Source organism: Pistacia vera, unplaced genomic scaffold (assembly GCF_008641045.1).
Source record: "Pistacia vera cultivar Batoury unplaced genomic scaffold, PisVer_v2 Contig400, whole genome shotgun sequence".
Classification (NCBI taxonomy): Eukaryota; Viridiplantae; Streptophyta; class Magnoliopsida; order Sapindales; family Anacardiaceae; genus Pistacia; species Pistacia vera.
Window position 1 is genome coordinate 967532 of NW_022196225.1, and position 18584 is coordinate 986115.

The window sequence follows — 18584 nt, forward strand, 5'->3', positions numbered from 1 at the left end:
TTTGTTGTTTGTTTGTTTGTATAGAAATGAAAGGAGAGTAGAGTAAATTCACCAGCAGAGGCAGAGAGGAGCTTCTGTCCAGATTGCTTCATCTGCTGTCGTGAGAACCGTGACTCCTCGCCTACGTCTCGCTGTCCATTTCTGTAATCATTTTTTTTTTCCTCAAAACGACACTATCATTGCTTTTCGAAAATAGCTTCGACGGCTCTAAATCGATCTATTCCAAACTCAAATCCAGATCTTTCTCTTCTCTCTTGTTCAATCAAAAAGAGAAAAATCAGCTGTAATCCCGTATAAAACTAAAAGCGTAAAACAAGGGAAAGGAGAGAGAGAGAAAAATGAAAGAAGTTATATGTTTTGTTGGTTCAGTTTTTTACAGGAGAGAAAAGGTGAAAAAGTGGCGTTTGGGTTTTCAAAGAAAGGAAAATCAATATAGTTGCCAGATCTCCCGCTCCTTCTCTTGTGTGTGAGTTTGAGTAGTTCTAGCTAGAGAGAGAAGAGACAAAAACTAACAAAGAGAAAAAAATTAAAATAAAAAAAGGAGAAAAGTAATTCGCTCTCGTGTTCAGAGATCAGGTTCTTCGTGAAATAAAGCAGATACAGAGAAAATTAAAACTAAAATCCAAGAGTAAAAGGCCAGAGATAAAATGTCTCATCACGAAAAACTCACTACAAAGCATACATAAAGATGAACACAAAAAAAGAAAAGCTCTGATACGCCCGTGAAAAATCTTTTAAAAAAAAAATATCCTCTCTTCACTCACTTTATACATGAACAATAAGCACGAAACTCTCCCAGCACCAAACTCATTTTAAATCTTCCTTTTAAATTACATTACACTGATTTTATGAAAAAGTAAATATAGAACAGAGAAGTAAGAAAGAACCTTGAAATGAGATTACTCACTTTTATACATGAACAATGATTGCAACGACCTCCTCCCAGCACCAAACTCATTTAAAATCTTCCTTTTAAATTACATTACACTGATTTTTCATGAAAAAGTAAATATAGAACAGAGAAGTAAGAAAGAACCTTGAAATGAGATTTCAGTACTTTAACATGAGAATTCATAAACACCTCATTCTCTCTTTCTCTTAAAGCTCACAAACTCCCAAAAGCCTTTTCCTCTGTTAACTTAAAACGCTCTTAAATGCATCTAAAAAACGCCCACTCTTTCTCTCCCATCACACTTATATACAAAACTCCATCCACAGCCGTTAGATCTCCACCGTTACATTACACATTCAAATCTCACGTGTCATCCACGTTTCACTAATCCCATCGGCTTCATTTTTTTACATCTTGCCACCGTGTACCCTCTAATCCATGCAAACACTCACAATCCAACGGTTGTTATTTTTATTTTTTTTGGTATAGGCATAACTTAGTACTGTCTCTTTGTCACTGTTTAGTTCAGACGGTTAAATGTTCAGGCTTTTTAATTTTCTTTAATCGAACGGCCATAATTACATATCTCATGGATGATTGCCACGTTTCAGCCAAAGTCTCCGTACGAGAAGCCTCCTCTCGTATGCAAGAAAATATTCTGTACCTTTCTACGAATTTCAACCTGGTTTTTGCTTAATAAAATACCGTTTATTCAATAACTCCATCAATCATATCCACATGCTGACATATGGACGTGATCATCACGCTCGGGTATATTTTACAAAATTATTTTAAAATAAAAATTTTAGTTTATGGTATTAATCTAACTTAGGAGCTATCTATGACTATATTGATGATTTTTCTTCTAAAATAAAAAAAGTTTAGAAGGAATGTGAATGGGTGTGGCAGATACGCGGCAAAGGGAAAGTGAGGTAGTGGTGAATCTCACTGATAACACTGAAATCTTCGAAGAGAAAGTTTGAGAGTCACGAGAAAAGAAGGGGAAATGCAAGCTAGAATCGGCGATTAATTGAATAGTTTTGGCGAGTATTGGGATGGGCGTGGCAGAGTAATGCTCTCATTCTCATGTGTGAAGCGTGAGTGACTGAGTGGAGACCCTGGTTCCATATTCCATTCCATCAATTAATTGCTATAATTACATCAACCACCTTCCTTTTACTTTTATGAGACGCTTTTACCCTCCAGAGACGATATGCCCAATTTGATTTAATTACAAATGCAAGGGACAAGGCAATTTAGTTATAAGTCTTAAATCAAATAACGATAAGAGTTTTAGACAATTTTGATATAAAGTCGTAATACTTGAATGAAGCAAACTATTTTAATTAAATTTGCTTTGGTAAATAGGGCATGAATGGGTCAAAGCCCAAGATGAGATGGGCTTGCAATTGAATGAGGAGCAACACAGAGAATATATCCCAGATGGAGATGGGCTTGGCATCGCCATCATTATCACAATCTCAACCATCCAACTTACAATTTACTTGATACTTAATGGCAATTAAGAAAAGAAAGGATGGCGTATTCTCAAGTTTGTGCATATATCCATTATTAATGGCCAGTAATCTCATAGTACAGAAAACTAGCAGGTTGAGATCGTACCCATGCACAGATTGAAATTTATTTCAAAGGATAGGTTGATACCCATTTCCATTCGCTCTTTTGGTAACTTTCACGGTTGCTTAACAAATTAATTTGGCATCATTAACCAACTAATTACGTTTTTAATCTCACATCTTCATTCTTGTATCTTTTATGCCCTAACATCTGGACTAAATTTTGTTTGTTCCCTTTCGATTAACACCATTGGTTTCATGTGATTGTATATAGGATTAATTATTGGGGATTAAATTGTCAATTTAATAAGAGAGCGATTACTTGTCAAATATACAAGTAGAGTGGCAACCAAAGAAGGGTCCCATTAGTATACGTCATCCTTTATTTTCTTCTGGATGACTCCCTTTCCTTCTTTCAGTTTCCTAAATGTCCTTGACATTCACATGCTTCTTGAGGATGACATCCTTTTTTTTTTTTTTTTTTTTTTTTTTTTTTGAAGAAATTAAGAAAATCAGTGTTATCGTTCAACAAAAGCAGACACACCTTTAATCAAATTTTACAACAGTAATTAACAACGCTTTGATTTATTTATTGGTGGTGAATCTACTTACTGCCACAAGCAGTGGCATGCAGGAGAGACAGCATAAAAGGTGGGTTGTTTCAAGGGCACTTGCGTCTGCCGCCGTGGGTGGTCAAGCTGGCGTAGCAGGGGCAGACCTCGTAGTTACCTGCAGTTCCTGGAGGAACACAATTGCAACGTGCACAACAGGTTCCACAAGCTCTCTTGCAGAGTCGTGGCCTGGAGGATAAACGGCACCTCGCAGTGCATGCTCCACCACAGTCTGAAAAATCATCATCATGATTATACAAATGATTACTCTATATATATATATATATATATATATATATATCAAACAGTATTAATTAATTACCGATTTGCGGAGAAGAATAACCAAGTGCTGCATCTGTGTTCACCTGCAACCCATGTTATAACTAGTGTTAAATATGAAATTAATCTCGTAAAAGAAATTAATGACACCAAAATGAAACTTTACCATCATATCAGCTTCCACAAGATGAAGAAGAAGAAGAAGTGAGAGAAAAAGTGAAGCAATCAAAGGCTTAGAAGTTGCCATATGAGTGAAAACAATAGGTTGAATGTAGCAAAAGGGTTACGTGTGTTTGTGGTACATGAAACGAGAGGAAGGATGTTGGTATTTATAGGAATAGCGAAGGAGAAAGAGCATTAATTAAAGAGGGATGGGAAGTGACATCCTCAATATAATTGTATGTACACGTCAGTTGAATAACCCAAAGAGTAAAGCCATTTGAAATCATCTGGACTCTGGAGTCAAGCACTCCTTTCCTTATTAATTAACGTGGATAAGTTTGAAGTTTAACCGAGGGCCCAAGTGCTTAGTTGGACTCCCTCTCCCTTTGACTGATTGAATGGAATCAACAGGCTGTTGTCTGGGTTATTATTAAAACCATTCGATAATCTTGTAAACTAGTAGTACATCCACCTACCGCAAGAGCCAAGTGGCAAATGAAAATTAATTAGTATTGGATGGTTATGTCTTATGTAGCAAAAGCAAAAGCTGAATGGGCGTATTCGTTGTGCCAAACTTGTTAAAGCCTTTGCATTATTAGAATACAGCTTCCATTTCTTTCTGCTACCTAATATAATATCAAAGATATAGTATTAGTATACTCCAACCCATTCATCTACTACTCTATGGCATAGGGTGCCAGGCAAGTAACAGTGATTTCAGTTTGATATTATCTTCAAAGTTATGATATTTTTCATTGGAGAAGAATTAGAAAATGAAAAGATGGATGCCAAATGAAGACCACACGTGCTGTTTGATGGAACTGATTGTTTTGGGAAGATCGAAAACTTGCAAAACAAAGTGGGACTAGAAAATGACAGTCATGGAGAGTCTTAACAACTAATTAGGAAGCTCCCACAAAACCAAAACTAATCCATTTCATTGATAGACAGCTATACAAAGTTGCACCACAGCTGTACTCTGCTCATGCTATTCTTCACCAGATTCTTATAATAAGTTCAATGTTCCACATAGTTACAGACATTCGTGACTGTTGACTCTATACTGAGTTGACATTTGATGTGAATGTTAACCCAATTTTGGATTATTGGAATTGGGATTTGATGAGCTTGGCGGTGAATTAATATATCGTCCAAGTTGAACCTAAATTTAGATTCCCATGACCCATTGCCGACTACCCAACAACAATAACATCTGCAATTGCAAATATCATAATAAAACAACTCTACTCTCTGTAATAGTAGGTCCTTCTGGTGGATTCCACCAACTCTCCAACTTTTGACTTTATAGATTCGTTTTACTTACATACCATGATTAGATTACTTCATCCCCACCAACAAAACTTACTCACTATGCTTTTCATTCTTATATGTTTAATTTATTTTATTGAGCTTCTTTTCTTTTGTCCTCCACATATACATATTTTTTGTTTTTAACTGCTGCTATGAAGACAATGTGTTCTGGATTTTTCTTTCTTCAATCGCTGGGCCATGAAATGGTGATACATTACTGGTCACTGGAAAGTGGAATTTCATTATCAAGGTCCACCACGCTCTGCTTTCAACAGTTGCCTTCTTTTTATTCACCCTACCAGGATCGCTCAATCCAGCTATTAGCTTTGGAAGCAAACATCCACTAACAATAAATATCAAGTAAATTGGTCAAATAGCAAGGGATGACTACTCTATAAATAGTAAACAGATTTGTGTTAAATAATGTACAAAGTATCCTTGGTCCTTGAGAATGGCAGGCATCAACACTCCTGAATTCCATTCATTGGTAAGAGCAGTTTGATGATTCCATTCAATTAATTCACACCACTCCTGATGGAAGTCGCACAACAAGTTGTCCACCAACAAGACTGCAGTGAGATAAATAATCTTTCAGATTAGTCAGGAATGTATAACATTGATGGCATGTTGTACTATCAATTTTCAATACTTACCTCTTGACATAGTAGTAACAAAAATCTGCGAGAATGAAGGTCTGGACAATTTCAGAGAGGAGAACCATAGACGGCCATAATCCATAACCTAAAGCTGTCAATAACCGTCCTCGAGTGTCCAAGACCTAAGTAAACAAAAAAAAAAAAACACAACTAATTACGTTTTTGATCTCCACATCTTCATTCTTGTATCTTTTATGCCCTAACATCTGGACTAAATTTTGTTTGTTCCCTTTCGATTAACACCATTGTTCCATTGAATCTACTAATCCTATATATCGTATTTGTATATAGGATTAATTATTGGGGATTAAATTGTCAATATACAAGTAAGAGTGGCAACCAAAGAAGGGTCCCATTAGTATACGTCATCCTTTATTTTCTTCTGGATGACTCTCTTTCCTTCTTTCAGTTTCCTAAATGTCCTTGACATTCACATGTTTCTTGAGGATGACATCCTTTTCTTTTTCTTTTTCTTTTTTTTTTTTTTGAAGAAATTAAGAAAATCAGTGTTATCGTTCAACAAAAGCAGACACACCTTTTATTAACAAATTTTTACAACAGTAATTAACAACGCTTTGATTTATTTATTGGTAGTGACATCTACTTACTGCCACAAGCAGTGGCATGCAGGAGAGACGGCATAAGAGGTGGGTTGTTTCAAGGGCACTTGCGTCTGCCGCCGTGGGTGGTCAAGCTGGCGTAGCAGGGGCAGACCTCGTAGTTACCTGCAGTTCCTGGAGGAACACAATTGCAACGTGCACAACAGGTTCCACAAGCTCTCTTGCAGAGTCGTGGCCTGGAGGATAAACGGCACCTCGCAGTGCATGCTCCGCCACAGTCTGAAAAATCATCATCATGATTATACAAATGATTACTCTATATATATATATATATATATATATATATATCAAACAGTATTAATTAATTACCGATTTTCGGAGAGGAATAACCAAGTGCTGCATCTGTGTTCACCTGCAACCCATGTTATAACTAGTGTTAAATATGAAATTAATCACGTAAAAGAAATTAATGACACAAAAATGAAACTTTACCATCATATCAGCTTCCAGAAGATGAAGAAGAAGAAGAAGTGAGAGAAAAAGTGAAGCAATCAAAGACTTAGAAGTTGCCATATGAGTGAAAACAATAGGTTGAATGTAGCAAAAGGGTTACGCGTGTTTGTGGTACATAAAACGAGAGGAAGGATGTTGGTATTTATAGGAAGAGCGAAGGAGAAAGAGCAATAATTAAAGAGGGATGGGAAGTGACATCCTCAATATAATTGTATGTACACGTCAGTTGAATAAGCCATTTGAAATCATCTGTGGGCTCTGGAGTCAAGCACTCCTTTCCTTATTAATTAACATGGATAAGTTCTAAGTTTAACCGAGGGCCCAAGTGCTTAGTTGGACTCCCTTTGACTGATTGACTGGAATCAACAGGCTGTTGTCTGGGTTATTATTATTAAACCATTCGATAATCTTGTAAACTAGTAGTACATCCACCTACCGCAAGAGCCAAGTGGCAAATGAAAATTAATTAGCATTGGATGGTTATGTCTTATGTAGCAAAAGCAACAGCTGAATGGGCGTATTCGTTGTGCCAAACTTGTTAAAGCGTTTGCATTATTAGAATACAGCTTCCATTTCTTTCTGCTACCTAATATAATATCAAAGATATATATATATATATACTCCAACCCATTCATCTACTACTCTATGGCATAGGGTGCCAGGCAAGTAACAGTGATTTCAGTTTGATATTATCTTCAAAGTTACGATATTTTTCATTGGAGAAGAATTAGAAAATGAAAAGATGGATGCCAAATGAAGACCACACGTGCTGTTTGATGGAACTGATTGTTTTGGGAAGATCGAAAACTTGCAAAACAAAGTGGGACTAGAAAATGACAGTCATGGAGAGTCTTAACAACTAATTAGGAAGCTCCCACAAAACCAAAACTAATCCATTTCATTGATAGACAGCTATACAAAGTTGCACCACAGCTGTACTCTGCTCATGCTATTCTTCACCAGATTCTTATAATAAGTTCAATGTTCCACATAGTTACAGACATTCGTGACTGTTGACTCTATACTGAGTTGACATTTGATGTGAATGTTAACCCAATTTTGGATTATTGGAATTGGGATTTGATGAGCTTGGCGGTGAATTAATATATCGTCCAAGTTGAACCTAAATTTAGAATCCCATGACCCATTGCCGACTACCCAATAACAATAACATCTGCAATTGCAAATATCATAACAAAACAACTCTACTCTCTGTAATAGTAGGTCCTTCTGGTGGATTCCACCAACTCTCCAACTTTTGACTTTATAGATTCGTTTTACATACATACCATGATTACTTGATCCCCACCAACAAAACTTACTCACTATGCTTTTCATTCTTATATGTTTAATTTCTTTTATTGAGCTTCTTTTCTTTTGTCCTCCACATGTACATATTTTTTGTTTTTAACTGCTGCTATGAAAACAATGTGTTCTGGATTTTTCTTTCTTCAATCACTGGGCCATGAAATGGTGATACATTACTGGTCACTGGAAAGTGGAATTTCATTATCAAGGTCCACCACGCTCTGCTTTCAACAGTTGCCTTCTTTTTATTCACCCTACCAGGATCGCTCAATCTAGCTATTAGCTTTGGAAGCAAACATCCACTAAGAATAAATATCAAGTAAATTGGTTAAATAGCAAGGGATGACTACTCTATAAATAGTAAACAGATTTGTGTTAAATAATGTACAAAGTATCCTTGGTCCTTGAGAATGGCAGGCATCAACACTCCTGAATTCCATTTATTGGTAAGAGCAGTTTGATGATTCCATTCAATTAATTCACACCACTCCTGATGGAAGTCGCAGAACAAGTTGTCCACCAACAAGACTGCAATGAGATAAATAATCTTTCAGATTAGTCAGGAATGTATAACATTGATGGCATGTTGTACTATCAATTTTCAATACTTACCTCTTGACATAGTAGTAACAAAAATCTGCGAGAATGAAGGTCTGGACAATTTCAGAGACGAGAACCATAGACGGCCATAATCCATAACCTAAAGCTGTCAATAACCGTCCTCGAGTGTCCAAGACCTAAGTAAACAAAAAAAAAAAAACATGTCACCTTAGGTACCTATGTAAACAAATCTTTATATATCTACTCCGTGATGTCAAAATGAGTCCTCAATTGAAAACTATATATATAAATTATAGCCCCAAAACAGAAAGGTGGACATTTGATTTTGATGGATCAATCAATTTAAAAATACTAGGAATCAGATCACTTCAAATTGAGACAGTTACTTCTATCTGTGTGTCCAGAATACGCACGAGGAGCTACATATTTGTAGTGCGAAAATAGACACATCAAATCTGAGCTATGCAACAATTGTCTAAACTATAATAGTTAATACCTCAAGCAAGTATTGATAGCAGACAAAAAGGAGGTCAAACAACACAAGTTCCATAACCAAACAACCAAATTATGCACTCAATTATAGATATTTGCAGTGTCAAACCTGGAGAATCCAATGTGCACAACTGAGGAACCTTGCCACTCCAAGTGCAAATACATAATGCGCTGTGAATGGTTCAACTATCTGGAAAGTAGACACATGAACAATAAGAACATAAAAGCTAGTAGCCAATAGATTTTGAGATAAACAACAGAAAGTAACAATAACAAATTAATTGGTTAACCTGTTAAAGAGTAAAAACATTAGAATCGTCTTCGTATTCGTAAAACTTAAGATCTGGATATCAATCGTATACCATAAGGTTACGAAAGTTATAGGCATGCTGTTTTGTTTCTGGATAGCTTGTTTACTGCTTCGTATATCCCATTTGTATGATACAAGTTCTATTTGTTCCCTATCAAAAACCCAAAGTAGGAAGCCTTTGCATTCAGTCATACCTTCGTGTTCTGCATGACCCGTAGCTGAGGTAGGACTGATACAGCCTCAAGATAGACACAGAACCCCCAAAGGATTCTGTTGATAAGATGATGCTGTGTTGATGGATGAATGAAAAGAGATAGAATAGCACAGGGTATCGCCTACAGTCAGGAAAAAGAAACAAAAACAAAAAGTAAGTTCAGCAAGATTTGGACAAATAAATTACATGGATAGGCAAACAATCGTGCTTTTCGAAAAGATGCTTCTGTTTCATGACATGCCTCAGAGAAATAGTAGATGTCAAAAAGTCAGTGCAAAGTAACAACTCCAACAGATAACTGGTGAAGAAACAATAACACCAAAAAGAAACCAAAACTCGAAGAGCAAGCTGACCTACCATATCTCACTTGCAGGCACTTATCAAACATTAAATTTGTGCTTCAATTTTGTGATACACTTTGCCAAACGGAATTTGAAACAAGTGCAAAAATTCATTTGGTCAGACATCCCTCACCCCCAAGAAAAATTCAAAAAAGAAATCAATAATTCATACCAAATGCCAAATTTTTAACTTCAGTCCAAGTTCCCCATGGTTCAGAGTATTGGCAAGGTTTAGAAATAGTGAGCAGCATGTAAAGAATCAGTACTTTGATCCCCAATAGCCAAAGACTTATGCTATAGAAATAACTTCATAGCTTTTTTTTTTTTTCACTTCTTTATGAGCTGAAATAAATACAGTGGAAAACCATATTAATAGACAATTTAGTTATGTTATCTTCAGTATGTTCAAGCAATAGCTCTGGAGATTTCAGACATTAGAATATGCTATAAGTTATCATACAAACTGTGAATCTCCTAATAAGGCAATGCTGAAGAAAAACTCGATTTTCAAACTACTTTTACATTTACGTGACCTCCTGATTGGTTACCCTACCGAATACCGAAGCGCACATCTTTCCAATTTCAAACTTATAATTTATTCTTTTCTTATAAGTAAAATTTACTTNAATAATTCATACCAAATGCCAAATTTTTAACTTCAGTCCAAGTTCCCCATGGTTCAGAGTATTGGCAAGGTTTAGAAATAGTGAGCAGCATGTAAAGAATCAGTACTTTGATCCCCAAGAGCCAAAGACTTATGCTATAGAAATAACTTCATAGCTTTTTTTTTTTTTCACTTCTTTATGAGCTGAAATAAATACAGTGGAAAACCATATTAATAGACAATTTAGTTATGTTATCTTCAGTATGTTCAAGCAATAGCTCTGGAGATTTCAGACATTAGAATATGCTATAAGTTATCATACAAACTGTGAATCTCCTAATAAGGCAATGCTGAAGAAAAACTCGATTTTCAAACTACTTTTACATTTACGTGACCTCCTGATTGGTTACCCTACCGAATACCGAAGTGCACATCTTTCCAATTTCAAACTTATAATTTATTCTTTTCTTATAAGTAAAATTTACTTGAAGCACCAAATTTAGAGGACTTGAGACACCAACAAAGAAACAAATGGCACGACAATATCAGAATTAACTGAGTTACACAAACAGAAAATAAGAAATGTAACTAAATGAAGACTTACCACATAATAAATTGCACAGTTGTCTTTGTCGTCCATATAACTGGACCTCAGTTTAAAACGTATCAAATAAATAACCCAGAGAGTTGTCCCTAATGTAGCTGTATCAAGAACCGTGTGTATATCATATTCCATGACAAAACTGCAATACAGTCTTACGGCTAAAAACAGAGCTGTCAGCTCCTGCGATTTTAGTGAAAGCCCTGCAAAGAAGGAATGTCAATGAAGGCCAAAAAAAATTATATTCAACTATTACAAAGCCATCACAAATGTCAAGTCCGTCATTGATCTTAGAGCAAAATTTTCCTTGAAATGAAGCTTTTACTATACAATAATGCAACTATAATAACCATCATATAATATCAGTCAAGAAAATCCAAATGAATGAACAGATTTGTGAAAATATGAACCATTACATATTAACATTCAATACACAATGCAGAAAATTAACGTTAAAAATTGTAAACGCAGAACTCATCATTTCAATTGAATAGAAAATAAGTAAAAAAGAAGGTTTTGTACCCGTGCAAGTCCTTTCTCTCATGAGCTTGTAGAGGAGAACGGAGATTCCAATAGCATGGACAGCCTCGGCAACAACAAAGAGGCTGTCATGATCGTCAACCACCATTCTCAGAAATACCAAAGTAGTCATGGCCGCCAACACCGCTAAAATCGCCTTGATCTTCGGGGGCTGCCGTCGAACCCACATCGAAATTGCATGGATCGGAGTTTTAGTTCCCATTTTTTTATTTTCTCTTTTGCTCTGCTTTCGTCTCTCTGGTTATGTTCTGTTTGTGGGCACAGTTGAGTTAAAGAGAGTATGGCAAGTTAAGCAAAAACAGAACCACCTATCTATGTGATATGTGTTAAAAGAGTTTGAAGTGTGTGGAGGTACACAAGAGTAACATGTGATAATGTGGACATTAACAGATAGAATTAAATCGGTTATGTTGGGACACGTGTTGTTGATCAGAAGTTGGTGTAGTTGGATAATGGGCAGTTATACTTATCAGTTAATTGCTGGTCAGCTACCACTGAAGATGGTGGCAAGCCACAGAGTTTTATAATGGCAGATCTCATTTTTACTTTTTCAGTTCCCAAACGTTCTTAGTTTTCTAATATCATCAATTATGAAGATGGGGATATCAATTAATTTTAAAACTCCAACTTATAATTTAATCAAACCAATCAATCAGCTTGTTTGTTCAAAATCAAAGGAATTTTAGTATTACATAGAAAAGGATAAAATAGAAAATGAGGATGTCAACAAGTCCAGGAATTAGATCTTTTGACAAGGGGTTTCATCTGCTTGTCTTCCTCTAGCGATATCATTCCCAGATGTGATGGATCATCAAGCATCATTTTAGCCACCAAATACCCAGAAATGGACCAAGTCTGGAATTTACGAGCCTGCTTCCCAACATAACGACCAAGTTTTCCATCATAATACTCAGGCCATTGATCTTTAGACAATCTGCTTTCAGCAAGATCGATGGCACGTCTTGCAATTTGGGGACGTCCAGTCTTTATACAGGCTGCAGTGAGGAGCCATAGAAGCACTACAACCAAAAAATTGAAAGTAAACATTTGGAACATTCTTCAGGATGCAAAAAAAAAAAAAAAAAGAAAAAAAAGATCATAAAAAGGTCACCTGGCCAAGATCCTCCATTGTGGTAACTCCACCTTGTATTCTTTGGATCACAGCCAGTTACAATTTGCCATTCATGACTTTCTATGGCTGGATAACAAATCTTCAATGGCATTTCTCCCACAAGCTCCTCCCAACGTGATTCAATGAGATCCATTATGGCTGAAGCTTGCTCTGGGGTAGCTAAAGCTGACAAAATGGCCACGCAATTTCCCAAGCAAAACCAACGAAAATCCATTCTTGCAGGACTCACATTTCCTATAAAGTAACCACCGCGAGTTGGCACGAAATCAAACACCCAATCTGGAAGAGAATCTGGCATTACATTGAATTTGTTTACTGCTGTATGAGAGTATTCCTCTGTTTTATACCGATATATGTCATTCAGCTGTTTTAGATCCAACCAAAAATAACTTCTCATGTGATAGCTCAAGGCATGAAGCCTTTTTACTATGCGATCCATGAATTCCTTGCCTTCAACATCTTGCTTAAGTAAAGCTAAAGCACATCTTAAAGACATGAAGAACAGTGCTTGTATCTCAATTGGATATCCATAAATACCCTGAATTAATAAACAAGGTAAAAACGCAATTACACAATAATACGAAAAAAGAGATAAATCTCCAAATGTCATCACCAATAATATATAAACACATTTTCTTGATAAAACTTAGAATTCAAACATTTCCAATAGGTCTTCTCAAAATGCATTCCCAACTGGAAACTAATAAGAAAAGTGGAAGAGCTCATTATAAAATATTGCACATAAATGAAAAGAACTAAACACCAACCATTCTACGGTCAATCATACAGCATCCATCAGCACACAGAAGTGTGGGGAACGTGTCAAAGCCTTCTGAGAGACACAAACTCAAAATAAGGCGCATACCCCTTTGGCACTCGGGCATTTCAGCCAAGGAAGAGTCTCCTGTAGACTTGGTGTATGCACGAAGTAATATTATCCACCAAAATCCTGAATCAACAGGAGCCACTCTTCCAATTGCGCTCTCACCAAAGTCCGCATTCAAAGTCTCGGTGTTTCTTACAGGGTCATGGTGCACTTTAAAACTTGCGGGCATCACCCCTGCTCCTAGCTGGAATAGGTCAACCTTTTTCTCCCATGATTGTAAGCGAAGAGTCTTCAAAAGAAAGTTCTTAACAATTGCTTCCTCACCATTCATTAGAAAAGCCAACGCACTGGGGACGAAATCTCTAACAAAAACCTGTCAAGTTAAGATTTAGTGTAGCTGAATCACCAACATATAAAGTTTTTAAAAGAAAAGGGATTCACCTGATCATAGTTAAGTTCGTCGACAGAGTGGTCCAAAGCAGCAATTGTCCCGACCGGCTGCTCACGAAAGTAAACCATAGAGCGCTTCAAGGCATCCCAAGCCTCAGCTATGATAGGATGTGATTCAATGTAACTATTTGACCTTGGAGTACTAAAGCCAGACCTTCTACCAGGTGTTGATACATTGTCCAAATGATCTAGTATGCGAGAGGATAAAGTTATGGACAATTCATTGAATGGCCTTTCATCAAACGATTTATTCCTCTCTACATTTATAGATCTTGGTCTATCCAATAACTTGAAAAGATCATAGTCTTCTATTTCAAAAATAGTACCCACTGTCTCAATACTTTTCACACTTCCCTTTTGACCGCCATCCAGAGCTATTGGTGACATTCTTCCCTATAAAAATTAGATTGTCTAAAGTTTCAGTAATCTGTACAACAGAAACAAACTTAACATCATATCCGATACTTAAAGAGGAGCAGCAACTATTTAAGGAAAGTGCCTTAGCCTCCTCTTTAATAAAGGTATCCAATCAATAACATTAAATGATATTTCTTGTATCTAATTAGACCTTTACCTTCCTTAGATTAAACTTCTTTTTGAATAAACTCTTGTGAAATATTTGCTATATCTGATAAATGTCGTTTCCTTCACATAAAAATTTCCAAACTAAGTTCTACTTTCTTTAATACTTATATTATATCTTCTTTCTTTTTTAATTACTAATTATGACATGATTCTATGCGACATGCCTACAACTGATAAATATCTACAACTCGGACTGTTTGTTTCTGGCACATAGATCAAAATATGCATGAGTTTCCAGAACTTCAAGTTAAAAATGCAGTCTGCCACCACACAGCATAAAATGAAGAGGAAGATCAAACTCACCAATTCTATGCAACTCCGAAGCGGCAAACTTTGAGCACACCAAGAAATACAAGAGAAAGAAACTTTGAGCAAGAGGTCCCTACACCATCTTCCTACTCATCAACCAATGAAAGGAACATGCATCTTCCATGAGCCGCATTTTATATGTGATAAGCTCCTAGCTGTGACACAACCGGCTATCACCAGTAACAAATTACAAATTACTGATTTAACACGTGAGTGTGACAGGTTGGAATTGGATTCAGCGAAGATATATATCTTGAAAGATCCGATAATGGCTTGGGTTTACTCCCACAATCTTGTCTTCTCAAATTGGTATACTAAAACCTGATTAAAACAAAGATTACCATTAATGTTTCCTTGTCATAAACGTTCTAACTTTTTTAAATAATAAAATCCTTGGACAGCTTCCCATTTTGATGGAAAAACCACAACCCACCTAACATTTTTTTGGCTATTGGCATTGCATAACATAACTCCCACGTTTTGATGTTTCCATTGGCGTTGTTTGACTTCAAAATTTCCGTATACTTGCTTCTCTGTCACTATTACTTTGCTACTCGTCTCACCCACATATCTACCTCATAAGTTTGTCTACTTTAATTGAAGGTTTAATATGATTTCTTTACCATTAATTATAAATTATTATGTCGATGCTTCTTTCAAATTAGAAACAAAAAACCATCCTTAAATGACTAAGTGGTTGGACAAAGACTCTTGCATGTATTATTTAAGAGGTCTTAAATTCGAGTCATCTCAATTGTTAAATAAAGATATTCATTGAAGGATATACCCGACCGTTAACATCAGGACCCTATATTAATCCAGACTCGGATATAAACAAAAAAGCATCATAATAAATGGGCCTAACGAGTTGGAGATAGCCCAGTGCTAAAGCCTTTATGTTAAGAATCCACCATGTAATATTCCATCAGCGCACATTAGAGGCAACCCATATACTCTCACTGGTTTAAAAATACGCTGAAAATGGACCGTTGAATTCTATTTTTGAATTTACAAATTACAACGGTCCTATTTTCTTATTTCTTTCCGCTCTCGCTCTGCACCATCACTACAAAACCCTATTTCCTTCTTCTTCTTCTTCAATCTTTGGATCTAATACACAATTGTTACGAATGTTTACAACAAGGCATTCTCACGGCTCTTCAGAACGTCAAAAATGGGACAAAATTTTCAACGGTCTGGTTAAAATGTTAAAGTCCCAACAAGAACAGCTCCAGACTCTCGTTACCGAGAGGAAGATCCTCGAAGATCGCATAAAGATGCAACACGAAAAGTGGGTGTCTGATATTAATCTCTACGAAGATCATATTACTCAAGTAAGCCCTAAAGTTTGCTAATTTAAGATTAGGGTTTTATTGGTTTTTAGGGTTTTATTGACGGATTGTTTGTTTGTGGGCGTTTTGTAGATGAAGAGTGATTTTATGGCACAGGAGATGACACGCTTGCTTGAGGCCGCTAAATCTGATATGATGGTGGGATTGAAGAATAGAGAGACTTCTCTCTTGGAACTTAAATTAGGTCAGTATATCTTGTTGTATCTGTGCCCTCTTCTTGCGTTTTTCGTATGTTATTAGTTTAATTTGTGTAAAAAGGAAAAAACTTTTGGATTTAAGAGTAGAAATTAGACGTGGCATTATTAAGTAGCTATTAATTTGGATTAAAGAATTTGCTTACCCTAAGAGAAAGGAAATGATCCCACAGTGTGAATTTAGGAATAAAGGACTATATGGAACAAAGCAGAGAGGATGCACAGAGAACATGTAGGGCGATGGGCTTAATGCAATATGTAATGTTGAGTTGATTTGGAGTTACATGTAAATTTACTTCCATATGAACGATGACATGGTCTTTACCCTTTCTTTGATACGGGTTAATATGTCTGTTTGTAGGTTGAGTCAAATTTGTAGGTTTGAAGTTATTGTTTGACATAATTTAACATTGCTCCATTGCATTATCCTTTTTCCTAATTGCAGAGCACTCAGATGACAATTTGGCTGATTTCAGGGCGTGGTTTGACTTACTCAGACAAAACCCAAAAGTATTATTTTTATTTTTCCCTGTTGTTTGATATTTGTTATGGATCTGTTTAGAATGTTGTTCTGAGCCTTCAAGCGTTTGCAGGATAGGGACGCAGAAGCAAGAAAAATAAAGCTTGAATTTGATAAACTTGCTTCTGAAAAGAGATCTGAGGTATCTGCACTCTTGGCAGAAAAGGACTTTATATGGCACCAGTATAAGCTTTTGGAAAACGATCTCACTACTAAATTAAATAGCAAGCGTGCAGAAGTTGATCAAGCAAATGAGAAGATTGCGAAGCTTCTTGCTAATTTGGAGGAGCTTCAGTCATCCAACAATGAGAAGGATGAACTTATTGCAAAGTTAAATACTCAAGTTGCTGACAAGGAGGCTGGCACAAATAAATGCAATGACGAAATCTCCAGGCTCTCACGGAAATTGGAGCTGTTAAGAAAGTCCAGAAGTGCTTCAGTTACACCACTTTTAAATCCTTGTGTGACAGGAGCTAAAACTTCCAATACGGGAGGCAAGAGTGGTTTAAGAAAGTCCGGAAGTGTTTCAATTACACCTCTTTCAAAGCATTTCACAACAGGAGCTGGAAATCCAGGAGGCAAGAACTGTGTCAGGAACGGAAGTAATGTTTTTGTGAAGAAAGAGTTGTCGGCTGCACAAGTCCCTGATCTCTTGCACTCTGAGAAGGTATTTGAATTTGTAATTTCATAAATTTGAATTTGGCCTCATTTCCTCTTTTACTTTCCAAACGGGAACATTAGTATTCACTTTCAGTGATCATATCCTGATATATTGGTTGGGATGCCTTTTGGTGTATCACCCAGAATTACCACAGGTTTTCTTTTTGAGAGAGATCAGGACAGCCAGTAATCCAAATCAAACCCTTTTCAAATAGTTTAGTTTATTTTTGACAGAGACGTCTTTATTTTTTTAATATTCAGGACACCCTGTAATTTAACTGGAGTGATGGATGCTTGGGTACTTAAAACTGGCTTTGCAAGGATATGAGGTTTATGCCATAAACCTGTATACTTAGATGCTTTTTTCTTAGCCAGTTAGGTAAAACAGTTTTCTCAATACCAACAAATAATCTTACGTCTTCACGTTGTGGTGTATGAAGTAAAACAAATGACAAACCCCCTCTTTTGCTTTTCACAGAACTAGATGCTTACCAAAACTTTTAACGTTTGTTGTTGGCAGTGCAGCAGAAGTTCAAAGAGAAAAGCGGTCGATGTTTGTCCCATTTCAGAAACTCCAAAGTTGTTCACATCTAAATTTAAAGTTCCCAAATTGAAGGTATCTCCTTGTGTTATGAGATGACCCTCCAAAACGATATCTCTGCCTTGAGATCTACACGCTACACACGGTGGCGGTTGTTGTATATCTAGTTTTTGTGTATTTTGATGTAAGTTATTCTAGCGGTCATACATCGAAGCTAATCTCTGTAATTTAGCTTTCTTCTTCCGGTCTTTGTTAGATGATGTTAAAGTTTTCAGCTTTTAGTGGCCCTCTCTCGGGAAACACCAACCTTTTTGTAATTCTGTAGGCAATACAGTTTAGAAAATGTATGGCACTGGGTTAGTTTCTTGCCAAGACAACATTCATTGACCTCAATTCATTGTTAAGTTTTGTGGCAGATGTGGGTTGGTTTTGCTATATTCCATGTTATAACATTTACTGCGATATTTTGAGGCCTGCTGATAA

At 36.3% G+C, this 18584-nt stretch overlaps 5 protein-coding genes and 1 long non-coding RNA gene across 9 annotated transcripts; 1 reads left to right on the plus strand and 5 right to left on the minus strand.

Moving 5' to 3' along the window:
- Positions 1-150: 150 nt before the first annotated feature.
- Positions 151-1290, minus strand: LOC116141855. The gene is made up of 2 exons (XR_004129889.1): positions 1037-1290; positions 151-253 (listed from the first exon to the last, which is right to left on the minus strand). It is a non-coding gene; the product is annotated as an uncharacterized LOC116141855 (long non-coding RNA).
- A 1787-nt stretch (positions 1291-3077) lies between these two features.
- On the minus strand, positions 3078-3681 carry LOC116141903 (gibberellin-regulated protein 1-like). 2 transcript variants are annotated; one of them, XM_031427381.1, is made up of 2 exons: positions 3526-3681; positions 3078-3349 (listed from the first exon to the last, which is right to left on the minus strand). In XM_031427381.1, the coding sequence occupies exons 1-2, from the start codon at positions 3604-3606 to the stop codon at positions 3131-3133; spliced, it is 300 nt and encodes a 99-aa protein (XP_031283241.1). In that variant the 5' UTR covers positions 3607-3681; the 3' UTR covers positions 3078-3130. The 2 variants fall into 2 exon arrangements, 1 of the variants encoding a protein (XP_031283241.1); XR_004129898.1 differs by lacking the exon at positions 3078-3349 and adding an exon at positions 3383-3445 and having other exon boundaries at positions 3526-3660.
- Positions 3682-4938: 1257 nt separating this feature from the next.
- Positions 4939-11821, minus strand: LOC116141883 (ER lumen protein-retaining receptor erd-2.2-like). Of its 2 annotated transcripts, none has more exons than XM_031427359.1 (6): positions 11515-11816; positions 10996-11195; positions 9427-9567; positions 9032-9112; positions 5486-5610; positions 4939-5401 (listed from the first exon to the last, which is right to left on the minus strand). In XM_031427359.1, exons 1-6 carry the CDS (start codon positions 11732-11734, stop codon positions 5353-5355), a joined length of 816 nt encoding a protein of 271 aa, XP_031283219.1. In that variant the 5' UTR covers positions 11735-11816; the 3' UTR covers positions 4939-5352. The 2 variants fall into 2 exon arrangements, with proteins under 2 accessions (XP_031283219.1, XP_031283218.1); XM_031427358.1 differs by lacking the exons at positions 4939-5401; positions 5486-5610 and adding exons at positions 8210-8397; positions 8482-8606 and having other exon boundaries at positions 11515-11821.
- LOC116141884 (snakin-2) lies at positions 5998-6689 on the minus strand. The gene is made up of 3 exons (XM_031427360.1): positions 6541-6689; positions 6418-6460; positions 5998-6327 (listed from the first exon to the last, which is right to left on the minus strand). Exons 1-3 carry the CDS (start codon positions 6619-6621, stop codon positions 6146-6148), a joined length of 306 nt encoding a protein of 101 aa, XP_031283220.1. The 5' UTR covers positions 6622-6689; the 3' UTR covers positions 5998-6145.
- Positions 11822-12216: 395 nt separating the features above from the next.
- Positions 12217-14843, minus strand: LOC116141849 (probable alkaline/neutral invertase B). The gene is made up of 5 exons (XM_031427317.1): positions 14829-14843; positions 13932-14333; positions 13432-13863; positions 12644-13202; positions 12217-12551 (listed from the first exon to the last, which is right to left on the minus strand). Exons 2-5 carry the CDS (start codon positions 14325-14327, stop codon positions 12256-12258), a joined length of 1683 nt encoding a protein of 560 aa, XP_031283177.1. The 5' UTR covers positions 14328-14333; positions 14829-14843; the 3' UTR covers positions 12217-12255.
- A 1050-nt stretch (positions 14844-15893) lies between these two features.
- Positions 15894-18510, plus strand: LOC116141910. Of its 2 annotated transcripts, none has more exons than XM_031427390.1 (5): positions 15894-16168; positions 16259-16370; positions 16826-16890; positions 16974-17567; positions 18081-18510. In XM_031427390.1, the coding sequence occupies exons 1-5, from the start codon at positions 15965-15967 to the stop codon at positions 18198-18200; spliced, it is 1095 nt and encodes a 364-aa protein (XP_031283250.1). In that variant the 5' UTR covers positions 15894-15964; the 3' UTR covers positions 18201-18510. The 2 variants fall into 2 exon arrangements, with proteins under 2 accessions (XP_031283250.1, XP_031283251.1); XM_031427391.1 differs by having other exon boundaries at positions 18086-18510.
- Positions 18511-18584: the final 74 nt, after the last annotated feature.

What these genes read in the sequence shown, in the direction of transcription:
- LOC116141903 (XM_031427381.1), bottom strand. Translation starts at nt 3,606, where the DNA reads ATGGCAACTTCTAAGCCTTTGATTGCTTCACTTTTTCTCTCACTTCTT. An exon ending in TTGTGGAAGCTGATATGATG is followed by an intron (nt 3,350 to 3,525) that starts GTAAAGTTTCAT and finishes ATATATATATAG; the next exon opens with AGTAATCATTTGTATAATCA.
- LOC116141849 (XM_031427317.1), bottom strand. Translation starts at nt 14,327, where the DNA reads ATGTCACCAATAGCTCTGGATGGCGGTCAAAAGGGAAGTGTGAAAAGT. An exon ending in GTATGATTGACCGTAGAATG is followed by an intron (nt 13,203 to 13,431) that starts GTTGGTGTTTAG and finishes TTATTAATTCAG; the next exon opens with GGTATTTATGGATATCCAAT. An exon ending in CAATGGAGGATCTTGGCCAG is followed by an intron (nt 12,552 to 12,643) that starts GTGACCTTTTTA and finishes TTTTGGTTGTAG; the next exon opens with TGCTTCTATGGCTCCTCACT.
- LOC116141883 (XM_031427359.1), bottom strand. Translation starts at nt 11,734, where the DNA reads ATGGGAACTAAAACTCCGATCCATGCAATTTCGATGTGGGTTCGACGG. An exon ending in ACTGTGCAATTTATTATGTG is followed by an intron (nt 9,568 to 10,995) that starts GTAAGTCTTCAT and finishes TCCTGACTGTAG; the next exon opens with GCGATACCCTGTGCTATTCT. An exon ending in GTGCACATTGGATTCTCCAG is followed by an intron (nt 5,611 to 9,031) that starts GTTTGACACTGC and finishes TTGTTTACTTAG; the next exon opens with GTCTTGGACACTCGAGGACG.
- LOC116141910 (XM_031427390.1), top strand. Translation starts at nt 15,965, where the DNA reads ATGTTTACAACAAGGCATTCTCACGGCTCTTCAGAACGTCAAAAATGG. An exon ending in TCTCTTGGAACTTAAATTAG is followed by an intron (nt 16,371 to 16,825) that starts GTCAGTATATCT and finishes TCCTAATTGCAG; the next exon opens with AGCACTCAGATGACAATTTG. An exon ending in TACTCAGACAAAACCCAAAA is followed by an intron (nt 16,891 to 16,973) that starts GTATTATTTTTA and finishes AAGCGTTTGCAG; the next exon opens with GATAGGGACGCAGAAGCAAG.
- LOC116141884 (XM_031427360.1), bottom strand. Translation starts at nt 6,621, where the DNA reads ATGGCAACTTCTAAGTCTTTGATTGCTTCACTTTTTCTCTCACTTCTT. An exon ending in TTCTGGAAGCTGATATGATG is followed by an intron (nt 6,461 to 6,540) that starts GTAAAGTTTCAT and finishes CATGGGTTGCAG; the next exon opens with GTGAACACAGATGCAGCACT. An exon ending in TTATTCCTCTCCGAAAATCG is followed by an intron (nt 6,328 to 6,417) that starts GTAATTAATTAA and finishes ATGATTTTTCAG; the next exon opens with ACTGTGGCGGAGCATGCACT.